Consider the following 19,539-nt stretch of genomic DNA (forward strand, 5'->3'; position numbering starts at 1 on the left):
GCTTTAGGTGAACTTTTAAGAATTAGTATTTTATTTAGCGAATATAGGGATGACCCAATCTTAGGAGTTCCTATTCATTTTATGGAAAAGAAATTTAAAAAACATTGGTATAAGTTGCCTTTGTTGTATGGTTTAGGTACTATTTTTTATCCTAGATTAAAATTAGAAGGTTTAGAAAGTGGTTTAGAAAATTTAGGTGAATTTTTAGGCATCAATTGTTCGGACTAATATCCAATAATAAAGGAAAAAATATATTTGATCTATAGTAAATATGTGATTAGGTTTAGAGTACCTCATAGAGTACAGGAACCGCAACAACAAGATGAAAACCCGCATTCATTCTTGAATGTTTTCGGGTTGAAGAAGAAGAAGAAGACAACTCAAACAGAAGCTGTGAGTGAATCTTCATCAACAAGTGGCAGCGGCAGCGGCGGCGGCAGCTTCAATGAGCTTATGGCGTACCTCAGTGAAGGCTTAGTAGTCGGCGGTACGGCAGAATCGTTTAACTTAGTTCAATGGTGGAGGGCACGACCATTAACTTGGCCAATCCTAACTCGATTGGCAATGGATATATTTTCGATCCCAATCTCTACTATTTCATCCGAACAAGCCTTCAGTACGACAGGAAGAATACTTGAGGAGCGCCGGAATGCATTGCAATATTGTTGAAGCCTTGGTTTGCATTAAGAATTGGGATCAGGTCGACCAACGTCTACAAGATACAATTTCACCGGCAAGCCAAGAATGGATCGATGAATTTAATCGATTAACATTTAATTTTGAAGACGATCCTTCATCTTCAAATTAAATTGTAAATTTGTAATTTGTAAATATGTATTTACCTTTGATATTATATTTGTAATTGTATAACTTTGTAAGTTTGTAAAATTTGTAATTCGTCACAAAATGATTGCACTCTTTTTTCCTTACCAAGTTTTTATCCCAATTGAATTTTTCTTGGTAAGGTTTTTAACGAGGTAATCATGAATTACAAATTTAAAAATTAATAAATAAATAAATAAATTTTTTATATAGTTTGTGTATTCATTTCAAATTTCAAATTGTAATATATATATATATAAATTTTAACACAAAATAACTTAATATTAAAAAAAAAATTTAAAAAAATTCAGGATACTTGGCCGGACTCGGGCGGCCTAATACAAGCCCACGGCCCGTTCAATGTGAAATTCAGGCTCGGGCGGGCGGCCTGAATTTTTTAGGCGGGTCGGACTCAGACTCGGACAAAAATTCAGTTTTTTCAGACGGTCGCGGGCGATCCGTCTAAAATTCCAACACTAAGACCCTGCACTCAAACCGGCTTGTCACACAGATACGTGCACACAAACATATACAATTATACTCATCTATTCTTTTTCGCTTTTCTTGCAAAGAAGTAGTCTTTTATATATGTATGTATTTCTAAAAACGACTGATAGTATATTTTCAAAACAATATTTTGCAAACTACATGTGAGATTAATTTTGCAGTTTCAGGAATTGGTATGTAAAACTTCGTCGGCATTATCAGCCCTTTTTTTTATTTTTTATTTTATGTTTGGTGTGTGTGTCATCAATATTTGCAATCTACTTAATGGATACATATAATATTTTTTTTTTTTGAAAGGAACGAAAATCATTATTATTTAACTTAATTCAGCTGAGATAGCTTAAACAAATATGGTACAAAAGCCCCCTTCTGATCGTTCAAATCACTTGAAAAATGCAATAAAAAGTTTACTCAGATTCTCACACCACCATATCAACAAAACGACAACCCCATTTTGCGTTTTGTGACGCCACATTAATCAGTTACTCTTTGTGGGCAATCCACCTTTACATTTTGAATACCTTAAATTCTAAAGTAAGTATAAAATACGTAGTTGCCCTAATTAATTTCCTACCATATACTTGGCCTTTCCGTATTTTTCATGTTTTATTTTCAATTTTATATACATATTGAAGATATGTAGGGATCCAAACAATGAACCTCAACACTAGATTAATTATAATAATGTAGATACTGTTCATTACACTTTAATAAACACCTTGATGAACACCAAGAGCTCTGCAAAACAAACAGATGATAACACAAAGGGTATCGACTGATAGTACTCTCATGCATTAAGTTAACAAACTTGGAGAGAATTTGACGGACTAGTTTTGGTATTGTAAGAATAAGAGGATTTAACAATCAGGTGATGACTAATAGCAGTTAAAATCCGAGTTAACTTGACTAATAGTAATTAAATTATGAGTTAAACTTTAGAATTATCATTGACAGTATGCGTTCTCTCTAATAGAGGAGCGATTCGGGGGATATTTACTACTGATATGATTGTCAATATGATACATTAACTCGTGGTTCCAATCAAGGATTCAGAGATTATTGGCGTGCCATTTTTCTGCTATTTAAAATATCTACCACTCATTATGATTTTAGATTTATGAAATTCTAAAAAGATATAAACTTTTTTTTTAATTTAAACGTGGAACTGTTTGATCGATTTAAATTTTTAATTTTAATTTTATTATAATTAAAAATTTTCATAAAAAATTATATTTAATTTTTTTATTATAATTAAAAATTTTTATATAAAATTATACCTTAATTTAAATTAAAAATTTAAATTAACGAATTAAACGAGTTCTCAAATTATTACGTTAGAATGTTAGATAGAGTACAAACGTTATCCCTTATCTGCGAAGGTTCAGGGGGCATTCATATGAAATGCATTTTCCGATGTAATTAAATATAAATTAAAGGAAGGCAGGGAAAGGAGAATAAAAAAGGCTGGGTACGTAATGTACACGTAAGGTTTGGCATCACAAGGCACGTAGTTCTTTTGTTCTATAATTATAGTTTTTAATTTGTTCGCTTGAAAGGCTACGCGCATGTGCAATGCAGAAAAACGTACTCACCATAATTATTACGATGTCTTTTGCTATGTTTAGTAAGAATGAAAGAAAATAAGATAAAAAAAAAATATGAAAGTGAGTAATGATGAAAAAAAAATTAATTTTTTTTTATGTTATTTGGTACGAGAATATAGAAAAAAAAATGAGTTTACTTTCACTTGTTTGGTATTAGAAGTTAAATTGAGAGGAAATGAAACATTTTACTTATAAATTACTTTTATACCCTTAAATTTTTTATTTGGATATTGATGGAGAAAGTGTGTAGTTTTGTAACTTTACTCATTTTAATTAGTTGTCTCTATTTTTCACCACATTTTCTGCCCACTTGTGGAAAAAAGAAAAATAATAGGACCTACATGTATTATTTTACACTCCATTTTTTCTTTCATTCTCTTTTCTCTCATACCAAACAACCTATATTTTTATTTTCTCTCCTAAAATCTCTCCACTTTCTTCCTTTCTTCTACTTTTCTCTCAAGGGACGAGACACAATTAATGCTGTTTGTCATTGTAACCAGATTTATTTTCAGAAACATTAGCTAAATTTATAAACAATTTTTTTTTTTTGAATAAAAAAGAGATCATTGTGCCATCCCATCTTTGATACCCTCGTTTATAGTAGAAATTCAGAGCTTTAAAGGTCTATTAGTTGAACAAAAATAAGGTGATTTATAGGAAATTCCACTCTTAAAGAGTTGATATTTGAATATACTATTTCTGTAAAAAGATTTAAGTTTAATTATTATCAAAGATATCCTGATGTCTTTATCCGCTATTGGTGGTCTATGCGGTCATGTTGTTAGTAGTGGTAATATGGTGGCCCATTTTTTGGCAAACTCAGTGGGCGTTTAGTAGATAGATTAAGAATAGTGATTTTAGATCTTGATTTAAAATTAGTATTTAATTTAGATGATTTAAAATTATAATTTAAAATTTAATATGATATTTTAAAGCAGAATCACTCATGATTCTAAAATTACTCTTCTCTTAATTCATGGTGATTCAAATTTTTGATTCTAAATTATAGTTTTAGAATAATGATTTGAACCTAAAATCATAAATCATAATTTTGATTTTAAAATCATTATTAGAATCACTATAATTTAAATTCTCATACTAAATGAGTCTTCAGTGTTTCATAGTTCTGTAGATGTTTGGGTTATTGAGGCTGTCCCTTTATTTGTAACCTCTCTACTTACTCTTTTGGCTAATTTAGTAAAGTAATGCTATGTCACAGTTTCTCTTCTGGAAAAAAAGAAAAACAAAACAAAAGAAGACGTGTGAATGAGCATACTTTATATGATTCCAGGCTTAATTTTGAAAACAAAAAATGATCGGACTCAATTTTACTCAAAGATGTCACCAGACTACAAACTCAATGCAGCATAATTTATTTACTAGATAGGAATCTTAAAATAGGATTATAGAATATCAAAATCTTATAACACATCTTACAAATAGGTGGAAAAAAAAGCATATTGCAGAGTGCAGATTGCGTGGCTTTAATAGCTGAAATAATGCGATGTTACGTGGGTTTATCTACTTATCTCCTCTTAGTCAGTCAATCTTTTTGTTTGTCCCATGCAATTCTGTCCGTTACTATTAATGTTAGTATTAGGCATTATTTTATTATTACTTTTTTTTTTTTTTTTGGCGCTAGAAAAATGTATTGGCAGCGAAAGTGGATGACACTACGTGGTTGGAAAATTAATATAATGTTAACCCAAAAGAAGAGAAGAATATGCAAAGAAAGTTATTAAGTTGTGATGAATTGGATCTTCTATTAAAATTGAATGCAAAAAAAAAAAAAAAAATGACGCGACCTAAATAAATAAGGTTAATTGTCGGTTTCCCAATCAAATTTGAATGTGGAAGCGTAGAAACACGAATTACGTCTGAATAAAAATTTTCATAAAACTTTTGAGAATGTAATAAAATATATTAATTTATACAATAATAAATTAATCATATTAATTTATAAAGATAGATACCTAGTAAACGATTAGGCGGATAATTTAAGGTCTTTAACTATGAACAATCCAAGCTTCAAGCTTTCTCTGAAAATCTGAATCTTCCTCATCCAGTCCTAGAGATCTGTAAGACGTAGAGTATGGGCTCTAACATGGAACTATGATCACTCGCTATTTTTCTATTGCACCATTATCAACGCATGTATGTGATGAAACTGGAAATTAGAAGAAATTTTCTTCTTGTTTTCTCTCTAGTACACGGCTATCACTAGAATGTTACACGCTGTCAAACCGAATGTTACACTCCTATAAGAGTTGTGTTACACGCCTATCTCATAGGGGGAGGGAAGAAAAATTATGCTCTTCAATTTTCTATTGTCTCATATTTATAGAACACTAGGATGACCCCTTTACTTTTACTTGAAGACAAAACAATCAAAATTTAGTTATTTTAAATCTCATTTAATTTTGAAAACAAAATTCTCCCTTCCCTTTTACTACATGGCCGCCACACCATAGGGAGATCTCCTTGTGATTGGCTCAAATAACAGGCAGGAGAGAGAAAAATTTCTCCTTAATTTAGTTTCTAATTTTAGCTCAAATCCAAATTTAAATAAAGTCAAACTTTACTTTCCTTTTGAATTTGATTGTAAAACTTGTCAAACATGTAAACTGGATATCTTAGAGAACAAGCAACTGAATCCTAATGGGATTCACCCTGTGCCACACGACCTGCACCACCCTGTGCCTAGGCGTGTGGCCCCTATGGTCCCACCACAGTATGTTCCAAAATTAATTTAATTAAATAATCACATTATTTATTTCGAGTGATATTAAATCCTAATAATTCATATTGTCTCGCAAATATTACAGGGATGACGCAGGGACCCGTGGACCTATAATTTTGAGCTCTAATAAAATTATTAATTATATTAATTCTAAAAGTTACTCCACTAAAAACTTATAATTGTACTCTCAAAATTATAAACGTAATTTACTTCTAAGAACTTGAAGTGTCCATTTGATACAATCACTACATATAGATCAATCCTCGATAAGTAATTCATAATTAGAGTTAGGTGAAATCTGTTAACCTCTCTAATTACATCTTTATCCTTGAGTGCGATCTATTCTCTAATGGATAGTGATTCACAAAACACATTCATGAATCATAGCTCCTACTAATCTAAGTACCAAATCAATCCTTAAAGGAATTATTTATCTGCTTCTTTTTCAAGAAAGAATGGATTTCATCTCGTAATATTAACATTCTCGGCTATTTATTTCTTCATATCTCCAAGATACAAGGAATATGATTTAGAATCTCGAAATCCATACCGAGTAATTTAAAAGACACAAATCCGTAAATAGGAATTTGCTAATAACTCAGGATTAAGATCATTCTATACATGATCATCGGTAGACTCAATTAGAGTTTCTATACTTAACGGAAATTATTAGAAATTCATATTATGTCTGTGTCCCAGTCCATACACTCATTTGATATCTCTCTATATCAATTATACGGATAAATAGGGTTGTTCATGGGTTGGGTTGGTACGGGGTAGGACTTTTTTTTTCCCACCCCAAAGGGTGCGGGTTGCACATATTTGGCCCCAACGATATTAGAAAAATTTCACAACCCAACAATGTTCGGGTTGGGTTGGGGCGGTGCGGGGTGGGTTGGGTGGTCGGTTTCAACATTCAAAAAATCAAAGACTTAAAGTTCAATATAATATTCAAACTTCATCATTAAATAGAAATAACAACCATCCTTATCAGTCTGGCGAGAAAGCACTGGAGAAAGTGGGCAAGACGGCGGCCGAGAGGACTGAGCAATGAGGAGAGAGTTATGAGGGGGTTCACGGGAGGGGAAGAAGAGGGAAAACTGAAAAGGAAGAGGCAAGAAGAGGGGGTTCACGGGAGGGAAGACCGAGAATGAGATTATGAACCCTAATGTTAGCGAGCCTAGGGTAGAACTTAGGCAGTTCGGCTTGGGCCAAAAGCTTGGGGGTATGTTATGCGGGTTGGGTTAGGGATTGCGGGTTGTTATGGGCCCAACCCGCAATCCGCCCCAAACACTTCGGGCCAGAGGTATAATGAGCCGCAAATTTAAAAATAATGCTGCGGGTTACTTTTTTCGGCTTGGGTTGGGGCATAGTGGGTTGGGTTTGCGGGTTGTTATTTTTAATGAGAATGGCATGTATTTATAATATTTTAATTAAAAATTCTGAACTTTAATTCAATTTATTACAAACTAATTTCGATTATTATTTTCAATAATATTCATAAAATACATAACAATACATGCATATAAATAATAAATTTTTATTTTATTAATTAAATAATAAAATCTAAAATCTTTTTAGACACAATTCCCAACATTGATTAATTAGCAAAAGTACTTTATAAAATGCGTTATTACATCACGATTACGTACTAATACGAAGATTCCGCAAAAGTATGACCTTTGTTTTAGGTATCTTGTTGTTGTAGTTTTTTTTCTTTTTTTATATACCACTTTAATTAAATCAAGTTTAATAACTAAGCGGTCGATCCAATAGGTTTATACATGTTTAGCAATTCGTGACGCATGGTTTACGGTTTATAAATTATTTAAGGTGAGAAGTATGTTTATCCAAATTATAGTGGCGGACTAAGGGGTTGTTTTGCACCTAAATTTTAAAAAAATTTGAACTCAAATTACAACTTTATTTAAATTTATGTTCTTTTATAAAATTTGAGTTTTAATTTGAGTTTGAGACTAAATTGTGAATTCAAGTTCCCCTTTTAACTCAAGTTCTTAAACTCATACTCAAGTTAATGAACAATATTTTTTCTATTCTTAAAAACGACATAACATTTTCGTTTTAATTCCAATTAAAATAATTTTTTTTCTATACGTTCACAACGAAAAGACGAATAAAACCCACTCATATATTCTATTAAAATTTTTCATCTCCATTGAGTTTTTATTAAAATATTATCCAAATATAAATTCAAGTTTTGACTTACTTAAATACAAACTCAAAAAGATTTCTATCTCAAATCATAACTCAAATGTACACAACCAAACAAAAACTCAAATTACAACTTTATAAGTTATAACTCAAATTCAATTTAAGATCTATATTCAATTCACAACTCAAAAATGCAAACCAACAATGTCTCAATTACTCAACATTTCTTTTAACGCTTGACCGTTGAAGGACAATAATTAATTATAGGTTTCAAGCTTCCTAATTTCATCTTTCATGTATCAACTTGGTCAAATACAAAGATTTGGGATCAAATTCTTCTTTTCGAAATGAGGGAATGACCAAGTACTAGTAGTGGGTAATGGGTATGCCGCATGTTAGTATGTTAATTTCCTCCACTCATATTTTAGAAATTTGATTTTTATTTTCAACTTTTTGTAAAAAAGTTTTTTTTTTTTTTGGGTTGTGCTTCTACATTATTAAAAAAAATCATAATTAGGTACTATTCAACAATCAAAGTACACATATATAATTATGTCCATGTGTAATAAAAACTTGAACTATATTTTTTTTTATATAGTATCTTTATTAAAAACATTTTTTTGGCTCCACCATTGTAAACAAGAAAAAAAAAAACAAAGAAATAACCGGTAGCTAACTACACTAATAATTACAAATTAGGTCTTAAACCTACACAATCAATTGTCTAGTCTTACGTTTCACATTTTTTCTTTTTTTTTTGGGGGGTAAATACGTATGTTTCACATTGTTGTAATATAATATATTTAGTGTACATTGTCCTATGCAATATTGCCAACTAGTAGAGCTTTGTGCAATTTGGAAATTAAGCCCAAAGCCGAAAGGGATAGGTGAGAGATAAAGAACATGTAAAGCATGTGCAGAAGAGAAGTAAACGATGCTGATTGATTGCTGAGCTTTAGCTAATAGCCTAATAGAATACCAACACAAAGTAGAAATTCTCCGGCCTTTACTCTTTCCATGTGGAAACAAGGAAATGGATCAATTGTGGGTTCCATCCAGCACTCATTAGCAGCTCAGCCGGGGTAATTGCTTATCTCCAACAGTGACCTAATTTTTTCAGGTCATGAAAGGAAGCCTCACTAGCTCATCATGAACTTTTTTATTTTTATTTATTTATTTATTTATTTTATAATACATTTTCGGAGTTAGTGTTGATGAGGTGCATGGTGCAATTGATATATTACTGAATATATTTCAAGAACTTTTTATTAATTGTACAACTTAGTTTGGTAGGGATGGAATTTGGGGTAGGGGGAAATGATTTCTCGTCCTGCTCCTTAAAACTATTCCTATCTCCATTCTTGACTCCTATTCTTATTAGGGGACCATATCCGTACTCGTCTCATTCTTCGTCTAATATAACTACTCATTTTAGAATTATAATAATATAAAATCAAAATAAAAATTTATAGTTCAATCAAAATTAAAGGTTGCACTAATCAACTAAATTCTAAATATATGCACACTAAATATTAATAATAAAGCTACAAAAAAACTAATTATATTTATTTAAAAAGTTATTTTTTATATTTTAATTTACATTAAATATATACTTATATGAATATCGAGTAGGAGGAGGACATGGAACGCTTCCCCCATTTTTAGCTTGCTATGACTCGGGACAAGATTTAGTCCCATTCCCGCCTCCATTCTAAATTATTGTCATACATTCGGTCCTTTTTTGAGTGAGTCTTCGCGGTTTCCCGTCCCCATAGAAAATAATACCATCTTTAGATTGGTTTTGTTTTGTTTTGTTTTTTTTTTTAAAGTAATAGTTCTAGTTGCCGTGGAAAACAAATTAATTTTCTTTTGTTTTTTTTTTTTTTTTTTTTTTTGAAGAAACTACCAGCAATTTTTTTTCCTTATAGCTGCTATGCATGCTTTTTCAAAAGATATGATAATACCAAATGGAGCTTATAACGTACGTGTAAATTGTTATTACTCAATTAATTAGATATAAGTTTTTTATCTATAAATTTAACAATACATGCCTATAAAATGATTGTACAATTGTTAAAGTTAGTATGCAATAATTAGTAGACAGAAAGTTTCTCCAAAAAAAAAAAAAAATAGAAAAGAGGTAAATAGTTAAAGATTGAAGCAAATGCATAATTGGCGTCTTTTTTTGGGGATGGCTCTCCATAGAATGATGGGTCTCTCTCTCTTTTTTTTTTTTTTGAAAAAAAAAACCGCAAAAGGTATGATCTATGATGGGTCTCTCACTAGTCCACGTAAATGAATGTGTTGCGTATTCCGTAGTAAACAGATATATTTAATTTTTAGGGATAATATATCAATGCATAACTTAAAAAATATATAAATTTAACGATTAAAAAATTTAATCTATCACCATATTTAGTAGAGGATCTTCATAATTTTTATTTGCTTAAAAAAGAACTGCTGACTGTCATTGTTTGTAAAGTGTTGTACTGTGCATTAATTTTAAATTACATTTATTAACAACCATTAAAGTCCATTCATTCCGTTCGCTGCGTCATTCCAAGTGTGACTTTGTTTATGTACAAAAATTGTAGACCATAAGCTATCACACCCCCGAAACAAAAGAGGCTTTTTATTTTTATTTTTTTTAAGAGTTTAACTTATGAAAGAACAAGTAGAATTTAAAAAACTTAAAAGTATTAAAAGTGCAGGTTTTTAGGAGATAAGTTGATGGGAACCTCCAAAATGAAAAATAAATAAAGGGCTAAGGCCATGGAAGATGTATGGGGTTTGTTCCTACATTTTAAATGAGAGCAAGATAAAAAAAAAAGTAAAAATTTTTATTGTTGTTCATTTTGGTAAATCCAATTTTTAAAGTGTCTCACTGTGGTTTTTTTTTAATAAAATTTTATAGGTTAAATTGATGATTTACCTAATTATCTAGTAGTTTTATTGATAGTAAGTTAGTCAATTACCTGAATTTGTTAAAAAAAACCAATCATCTGTCACAATAGCCATGAATAAGTGATTTTAATAGAAGCTGCGTTTGGCTGATTAACACGAATATCACGACAAATTAGTAAGATAGTTACATATAAACTGTCTCATTTTAAAAACTATAAGTTAGTGGGTTGACAGGCCGAGGTTCTAAATCCATGGTTTACACATGATGCGACAAGATAAAAACACATAAAAAATAAATAAATAAAATTAGGGAGGATGAGTCTTTTTAAGTGTCAAATTTAAATTTATTAGTAACAAACGATACCAATTATTTCAAATTTTCATTTGATTAGATAAACATTGGTATAATAAAGACGTAAATAGTATGGATTGGTGCTTGTGTTTTCTTTACATGCTATATTTTGCTTCGCCTTTCAAAAAGATCATGAAGTGAAATGAAAAATGTCATATGCCCCGAAAAGGGTTGGGTTGACATTTTGCATTTCCAAATTAACATAAATCATAACAAAAGCATTAAGTAATTTTGTTAATAAAAGGAACCTAATACAATACGACTTAATACGAGCTTTTCTTCGTGTATTATCTAATACAGCTGTATTGTTTTAAATTAATTGTATTGTATTATTTTATACAGTACAATGATACAACCAAACACTGTACAACTTTAAAAAAATACATACGGAGTCTTAATACGGCTCGCGTCCCTAAGTAATCTTGTTAATAAAAGGGTTGAGTTATTGATTTTAAAGTACCTTAAAAAGAACAAGATACGTTTCTTTTGAAGAATTTTGCTTAGTGCTTTGTGTTTAATCAATAAGCCCCAAAGTGTTTAGGATCATTTTGCTATCCAAGCAGCCCAAAAAGAGAGGGGTTAATGTGCAATGAGGAGTTTCTTTGGAACACAGAAAGAGCCTCAAATATTGTGTTTATAATAATATTCTAATAACTGCTAGTACATGCATTATACAATAAGTTGTTCTCTCTTTAAGTAGCAATTTCACCTAAGGAAAAAAAAAAAAAAAAAAACGGAGCAACTTCAAGGATAACAATATATTTCTTTCGGTTCAGGCTGGTTTTTAGATTTTCCTCAAGTTGATCAGGTTATGGCTTGATTATTGTAACGCTTGTTTAGTAAGGGGAAAGAAAATAAGAAGGAATGAATGATATATAATTTAGGTGAGAAAAACAGAAAAGTTTTCCCTCCTTTGCTAATTATATTTGGTGCAGATTCTCTTCCCTAGTCTCTCAATATTTCGAGAGATTAAAACTGGAATTCTTTGAAAGATTTGAACGTTAAACAATCATGTGTCAAAATCTTTTCACTAATCTTCTCATCCCTCTCCCTCCTTTTACTTCTCTTTCCTACCAAACAAGCTTTAAAAGGACGTATGTGCTTAAATTATGGATAGTCATTCAGGCTTGAAATTTTTTAAGTAGAGATCCAGATTAATGAAATGATAATTGTTCTGTACAAAATACAAATTATTGGTCCGAGTTACAAACTTTGTGTCTGTATGACTTTAGTTTTTTCCATGTAGAGTTGAAAACCCATATACCTAGTAGGACACACCTTTTAACTATCAGATTTTCGTACATTATCAAATATATATATTTTTTGATTTCGTATAATTATGTTGTGATTTATTTATTTATTTATTTTTTGATACCTATCATAAAATTCTCCCAATTGGTTTAGCCAAACAAGTGAGAGATTTTGCAGTACTTCTTCGGCGAGTGGTTTAGCCCAATTGGAAGTCATCTTATCTAGTGTTACTCTCCTAAGTTTCGTTTTCTTAGTGGGCTCATTAATTTTGAAAGTGGGCTTGTGAGACTTCAAGCTCTGGTTTTGTGAATATCCAGGAGGTAGCCTCCGTTGTGTCGACCAGTTTTCCTTAAAAAAAAAAAAAATTAATAATAATAATAAAATCACTAGCATTTGTCAATGTGAGCATTTGGCTACCTACTGGTTTAAATACCAACTTGTTGCCTTCTGAGTGCAAAGTAAACCACATGCTTGATCCAGCCAAAATAAACAAAATATTTAGGCATTGCTTCAGCTGGATGTTGCTCAGAAAAGCTTTTGTTTGACGGTCCGACAGACCAGTTTGGGCATGTCCTAATGCTTACATATGCCGCCAAAAACTAATCAAGAATGCTAAGGGGGAAAAAAAAAAGTTAATGCCACAAATTGTTATCCTCAACCCCACTTTAGTTTTAACTTTAAAACATCTCACAATTAATTCTTAAAATTTTACCCTATTTCAACTTCAACCATTCTATTAGCCATGTGTTAGATATTTAAAGAAATCTATAAAAATTTAGGACCAAAACATCAAAAGCGTAAGGACTAAAACATTATAAAAAAAAAATAATTCACACAGATGGTCTCCAAACTTTAATTATTTCTAATTTTAATCCATAATTTACACAGATTTTGACAACAACAAATATTTAACACAGAAGTAATAGAAGAACCGAGATTGAAATAAAATAAAACTTCAAAGACTAACTGTGAGATATTTTAAAAGTCAGAGACAAAAATTGGATTGAGGGGTAAAACTTCAAAGGCATTTGTGAAATTAACCCAAAAAGAATCAAGAACATGCAAAAGTATCCAAGGAGTTGGAGACATGGTAAAGTTTTGGATGGACGTAAGATCATACATGCACTAAATTCAAATAATTACAATTAAATACTATACCAGTTCGAAGCTCTGATAGAAAAATACACATACATATAAAATCGAAACAGGTTAAAGCTTCAAAAGCTTTTTTATTTTGGTCCAGAAACTCATCATCTAAGAACAAAAACAACACCCAGCGACTCCTAGGAGAGTTCAACTTCCACAAAATAGTTCGAGTATCCTGCAAATTTGTCCAACCATCACCATCCTGACTACCAGACAACGGCCAAAAAAAAAAAAAAAAAAATCCCACCCTTGAAGTAACATAATAAGCCATACAAGAATATTTGGTAGCAACAGCCACTTCTTATTCTGCTCTGGACTGGCCAGCTCGAGAAGACAATATAATGCCGACAATAAGGCCGTACAAGGCCAGAGCTTCAGCAAAGATGAGAATGAGGATCATACCAACAAAAAGTTTTGGCTGCTGTGCATTAGCTCTGCAAGATAAACCCATTTTAGTTAGATGTGTTACAAACTAATCAAATCTGAGACCAAATAAGACTAAGAATCTTAATCTTCTACTCTTTTGTGAAAGCAAAGAACCAAACAGCTTACTGAACTAGAAACAAACACCAGATCAAGATAGTTATCCATATTCTGAAGAATTTTCTTTCACAATGCTAAAATAAGAAAAAAGTGTACCTGTTTTCCTCGAAAAATCAGGAGTAATATTATCAATTTTTAGTTTTAACTACAATGCACACTTGATAGAACCATAAAATCCCAATGCTTAAATTTATCTTTATTTTTCTACAGACACTGACAATACCAAATTGTCTCCCATTCATTGAAAATAGCTCTCCTTCAAAGCTGACTACGAACCTACAATCTAGATTATTCTAACTCTGAATGATGAAATTCATGCTTACAGTTTCCTCCTCTTTACACAGTTTGACAGACTTGAAAGATTTGGGATTGACTAATTGTATGACCTTTAATAAAGGATTCAAGTTACAACTAATCTGAAAGTTTATCATCCTCTTATCTATCTTGTAAAGTAATATTGCTTCTATTTTGGAAATTCGCCCTTGTAGAGTTTTGTTTATTTTGTGTCAATAATCATTCAAGGTCTTATAAAAAAATAATAATAATAATCAAGCAAGGAGATATTTCAAAAGCTATACTAACAGGTGTCAACAAAAAAATGATATAAGATTTCTGTCTCTAATCCGTAGATTCAAAAATAAATGCAACTATATAACTAGATAATCTAATCAAACATGGATTCATTAACCTCTACTTTATCGCCAAATTAGAGAATGCTTTGATAATCATGACTAGTCCATGGATAGGATAGAATCATACCTAACACCAGCGTCACCAACAATACCAATTGCCATTCCAGCAGAAAGCCCGGCAAGACCACAAGCAAGACCGGACGAAAGATGCGCATAACCATCGAAAAGGTAGTATGACTTGGCCTTTGGGTTAATCCCGGTACTGATAATAACGGCAATAATAAGTCCATAAATACCCAAAACTCCAGCCATAACAACTGGAACAATGGATTTCATCACCAGCTCTGGCCTCATCACACCCATAGAAGCCACACCTACACCACTCTTTGCCGTACCGTACGCAGCTCCCATACCTATGCAGCCAAGATTCACACCAAAAACAGTAAGCTTCAATCGAATTTCAGAGATCTGAATCTAAACAAAAAAAAAAAAAAAAGATTTTAAAAATCCAAACTCCTGGATCAAACCAAATAGCTAAAAAGAAAAAAATTGCTATCTCCCAAGTCTATTAGATCTAGTAGCCTAAAATGAGTGACAACACACACACACACACACACACACACACACATAAGATCTAAGCTAGAAAACACTAAATCCTTGTCGTTTTCAAAACCACAAACTTAATTTGCATTAAATAAAATACAATCTCTTCTCTACTGGTTCCAAATTATGGAATAATATCAGGTTCTGAACTCAAATCAGATCACGAATCACAACAATAAACCTTCAATTAGCTTCGACCAATTGCAGAACAATAACAATAGATCATCCAAAACAATTATCGGAAACAATGAAACATAAACATAAAAATATTCTAGTTCCTTTATTTTCCTGGAAAGCAAACAGATCCAAATTCCAAAACTGTAGGTAAGGATAGAAAATTTGAGGGATTAGGGTTAGGGCATAGTTACAGGAGAAAACAAGAGCGGCAGCGGCACCGAGGAAGCCGAAGAACGGTGCCGTTTCATCGCCGGAGAAGGTGGACGACATTTTTGGAGGTAGATCTGAGACGACGTCGTGTGGATCTCAAAGGGCTTCGGTTCTTCACGGAGAGCTTCGCAGCCTCGTTCTCTCTCTCTCTCTCTCTCTCTCTCTGTGGTCTAATGCTTCCGTGTTCCAATAAAGCCTTTGAAAAAACTAAATGTGGCCTGTGGGCTTGTTGGGCTCACGGAATCTTAGGAGAAAGGGGAAGGAGATAAATAGCTTTGAGAAAATTGCTAACTTAGGCCGTATTTTTATCTCTTATTTTTTATTAATAATTTTTTAATTAATGTAATTATTTAATTAAAAAGAATATTAATTTAAAATTTGTTGATTAATATAATTATTTAATTAAAATATATATTAATTAAGAGGAATAGAGTAATTATGATAAAATTTATATTCATTTATTTTAAAGAATATTTATCTCTTTTTATCAGACTTTAAGTATGTTTGGAACCCAAATTTTAGGAGGAAAAATAAAAAAAAAATTGAAAGATTTATATTTTCCTGTTTGGAACAAAGAAAAAATGGTGAAAAATTTTTTGACGAAAATTTGAGAAAAATTTAAAATGTAAAATTTGAATTTTATTTTCTTAAAGAAAGAGTGAGGAAAATCAAAATCCAAATTTTATTTCACAAATCTCTCTTTATCTCTCACTTCACACACTTTCCCCCGGCTATTTCTCTTCATCCTCTCTCTTCACGTTCTCCCTCTCTTCACTCTCTTTTCTGCTCATTATTTCTGCCCCTCTCTCCTCTCTCTCGCACAACTCCTTCTCTTTCTCTCTTCCTCCCACAACTCTCTGTTCTCTCTATTGCATAACTCTCTGTCCTTCTCTCTCCCGCGCCCATCTCCCCCTTTTTTCTCTCCTTCACCCATCCCTCTTGCACTCTCTCTCTCCTCTTCCCCGCTTTCGTCCTCAACCGTGATCTGTCTTCTCCGGCAAGATATGTTGTAGTCATCTAGTCACCTTTGTACGCTGTGAGTTTGCCTACACCACAATCGTCCACCACGCCGGTGCTCGTAGCGGAGTCATCCTCCATCTGATCGTATGTTTTTCAAAACTTTTCATTTCTTATCTATAAATTTTCTTAAGGTTCCAAACAACGTGGAATTGTTTGTCCCATTCTTTTCTTTTCCCTTCAAATCTGCCCCACAAAATCCTGGTTTAAACGGGGTCTTAGAGTGTTTTCAAACGGGGTCTTAGAGCTCCACCACGCCGGAGCTCGTAGCGGAGTCGTCCTGGTTGTATGTTTTTCAAAACTTTTCGGGCTCGTTGTTTTTGAGTGAAAAACTCAAAAAAAGACAACTCGAGTTATAATTTTATTCGAGTTCATGTTCTTTTAAGTTTAAATTCGAGTTTAGGAACTCGAGTTTAGGACTAAAACTCGAGTTCAAGTTTCCCCTTCAACTCGAGTTCAGAAACTCAAACTCATATTAATAAACAGTATTTTTTCTATTCTTAAAAATGCTATAACTTTTTCGTTTTAATTCTGATTGAGATGATTTTTTTTCTATGCGTTGACAACGAAAAAATGAATAAAACCCGACCCATATACCCTATTAAAATTTTTCATCAGCATTGAGTTTTTATTAAAATACTATATAAATATAAATTCAAGTTTTGACTCACTCAAAAAGATTCTTATCTCAAACCATAACTCAAATGTATATAACCAAACACAAACTCAAGTTACAAGTTCAACTCAAGTTATAAATTAAATTCAACTCAAGAATTATACTCAAATTAAACTCCAAAAGAACAAGCCATTCATTTCTTATCTATAAATTTTCTTAAGGTTCCAGGAATTTTTTATCCCATTCTTTATTTATTTTCCCTTCAAATCTTCCCCCCAAAATCCTGGTTTCAAATGGATTCTTAGAGTGAATGTGTCTAAATTTTTTATTCTTTATTATTGATTAATATATTTTTTAGTTAAATAATTATATTAGTGAAAATGTATTAATCAAAAGTAGAAATAATTTAGATTTATACACTCTAAAAATAAGTTTAATAATTTTTTTATAATTTTATAATTATGTTTAAAAGACAGAGATACTACGGGTGCGTTTGGAATTGGTTCTAAAATGATTTTGTTTTCTGTATGAAAATAGAAATGAAAACGTTTTCATTTTCATTTTGAAATTATTTCTGAAATGCGTTTGGTAGTTTTATTCAGAGATTGATTTCAGTTTTAAAAAAAACTGAAACTGCATTTAGTGATTTAATTTTTAAAAACATGTAATAATATTTAAAATAATAATATATTAAATAAATAATATTATTAAATATATTAAATAATAATATATTAAATGAATGTGTTGCGTATTCCATAGTAAACAGATATCCTTAATTTTTAGGGATAATATATCAATGCATAACTTAAAAAATATATAAATTTAACGATTAAAAAAATATAATCTATCACCATATTTATTAGAGAATCTTCATAATTTTTATTTGCTTAAAAAAGAACTGCTGACTGTGATTGTTTGTAAAGTGTTGTTCTGTGCATTAATTTTAAACTACATTTATTAACAACCATGAAAGGCCATTCATTCCGTTCGCTGCGTCATTCTAAGTGTGACTTTGTTTATGTACACAAATTGTAGACCATAAGCTATCACTATTATCACAACCCCGAAACAAAAGATCTTTTTTTTTCCCCCCTGGAATAACAAGAAAAAGTGTTTAACTTATGAAAGAACACGTAGAATTTAAAAAACTTAAAAGTATTAGAAGTGCAGGTTTTTAGGAGATAAGTTGATGGGAACCGCCAAAATGAAAAATTAATAAAGGGCTAAGGCCAAAGAAGATGTATGGGGTTTGTTCCTACATTTTAAATGAGAGCAAGATAACAAAAAAAAAAAAAAGTACAATTTTTTATTGTTATTCATTTTGGTAAACCCAATTTTTAAAGTGTCTCACTGTGGTTTTTTTTTTTTAATTAAACTTGTATAGGTTAAATTGATGAGTTACCTAATTATCTAGTAGTTTTATTGATAGTAAGTTAGTCAATTACCTGAATTTGTTAAAAACAACCAATCATATGTCACAATAGGCTGATTAACACGAATATCACGACAAATTAGTAAGATAGTTACATATAAACTGTCTCATTTTAAAAAACTACAAGTTAGTGGGTTGACAGGCCGAGGTTCTATTTCCAATTTTCCATGGTTTACACATGATGCGACAAGATAAAAACACAAAAAAATAAAATAAAATAAAGTTAGGGAGGATGAGTCTTTTTAAGTGTCAAATTTAAATTTATTAGTAACAAACAATACCAATTATTTCCACTTTTCATTTGATTAGATAAACATTGGTATAATAAAGACGTAAATAGTATGGATTGGTTCTTGTGTTTTCTTTACATGCTATATTTTGCTTCGCCTTTCAAAAAGATCATGAAGTGAAATGAAAAATGTCATATGCCCCGAAAAGGGTTGGGTTGACATGCATTTCCAAATTAACATAAATCATAACAAAAGCATTAAGTAATCTTGTTAATAAAAGGAACCTAATACAATACGATGTATGTCGTATATTATCTAATATAGCTATATTGTTTTAAATTAATTGTGTTGTATTATTTTATACAATACAATGATACAACTTTAAAATAATACATACGGAGTCTTAATACGGCTCACGAAACACGCCCTAAGTAATCTTGTTAATAAAAGGGTTTTGAGTTATTGATTTTAAAGTACCTGTATTTTTTTAGTACCTTAAAAAGAACAAGATACGTTTCTTTTGAAGAATTTTGCTTAGTGCTTTGTGTTTAATCAATAAGCCCCAAAGTGTTTAGGAT

General features: G+C 31.2%; 1 protein-coding gene across 1 annotated transcript; it reads right to left on the bottom strand.

Moving 5' to 3' along the window:
- Positions 1-13,451: 13,451 nt before the first annotated feature.
- Positions 13,452-15,925, bottom strand: LOC21387988 (V-type proton ATPase 16 kDa proteolipid subunit). Its single transcript, XM_024162212.1, has 3 exons — positions 15,648-15,925; positions 14,804-15,089; positions 13,452-13,935 (listed from the first exon to the last, which is right to left on the bottom strand). The coding sequence occupies exons 1-3, from the start codon at positions 15,724-15,726 to the stop codon at positions 13,803-13,805; spliced, it is 498 nt and encodes a 165-aa protein (XP_024017980.1). The 5' UTR covers positions 15,727-15,925; the 3' UTR covers positions 13,452-13,802.
- Between the last annotated feature and the right edge of the window lie 3,614 nt (positions 15,926-19,539).

The sequence above is a fragment of the Morus notabilis genome, unplaced genomic scaffold (genome assembly GCF_000414095.1).
Source record: "Morus notabilis unplaced genomic scaffold, ASM41409v2 Scaffold962, whole genome shotgun sequence".
NCBI lineage: Eukaryota > Viridiplantae > Streptophyta > Magnoliopsida > Rosales > Moraceae > Morus > Morus notabilis.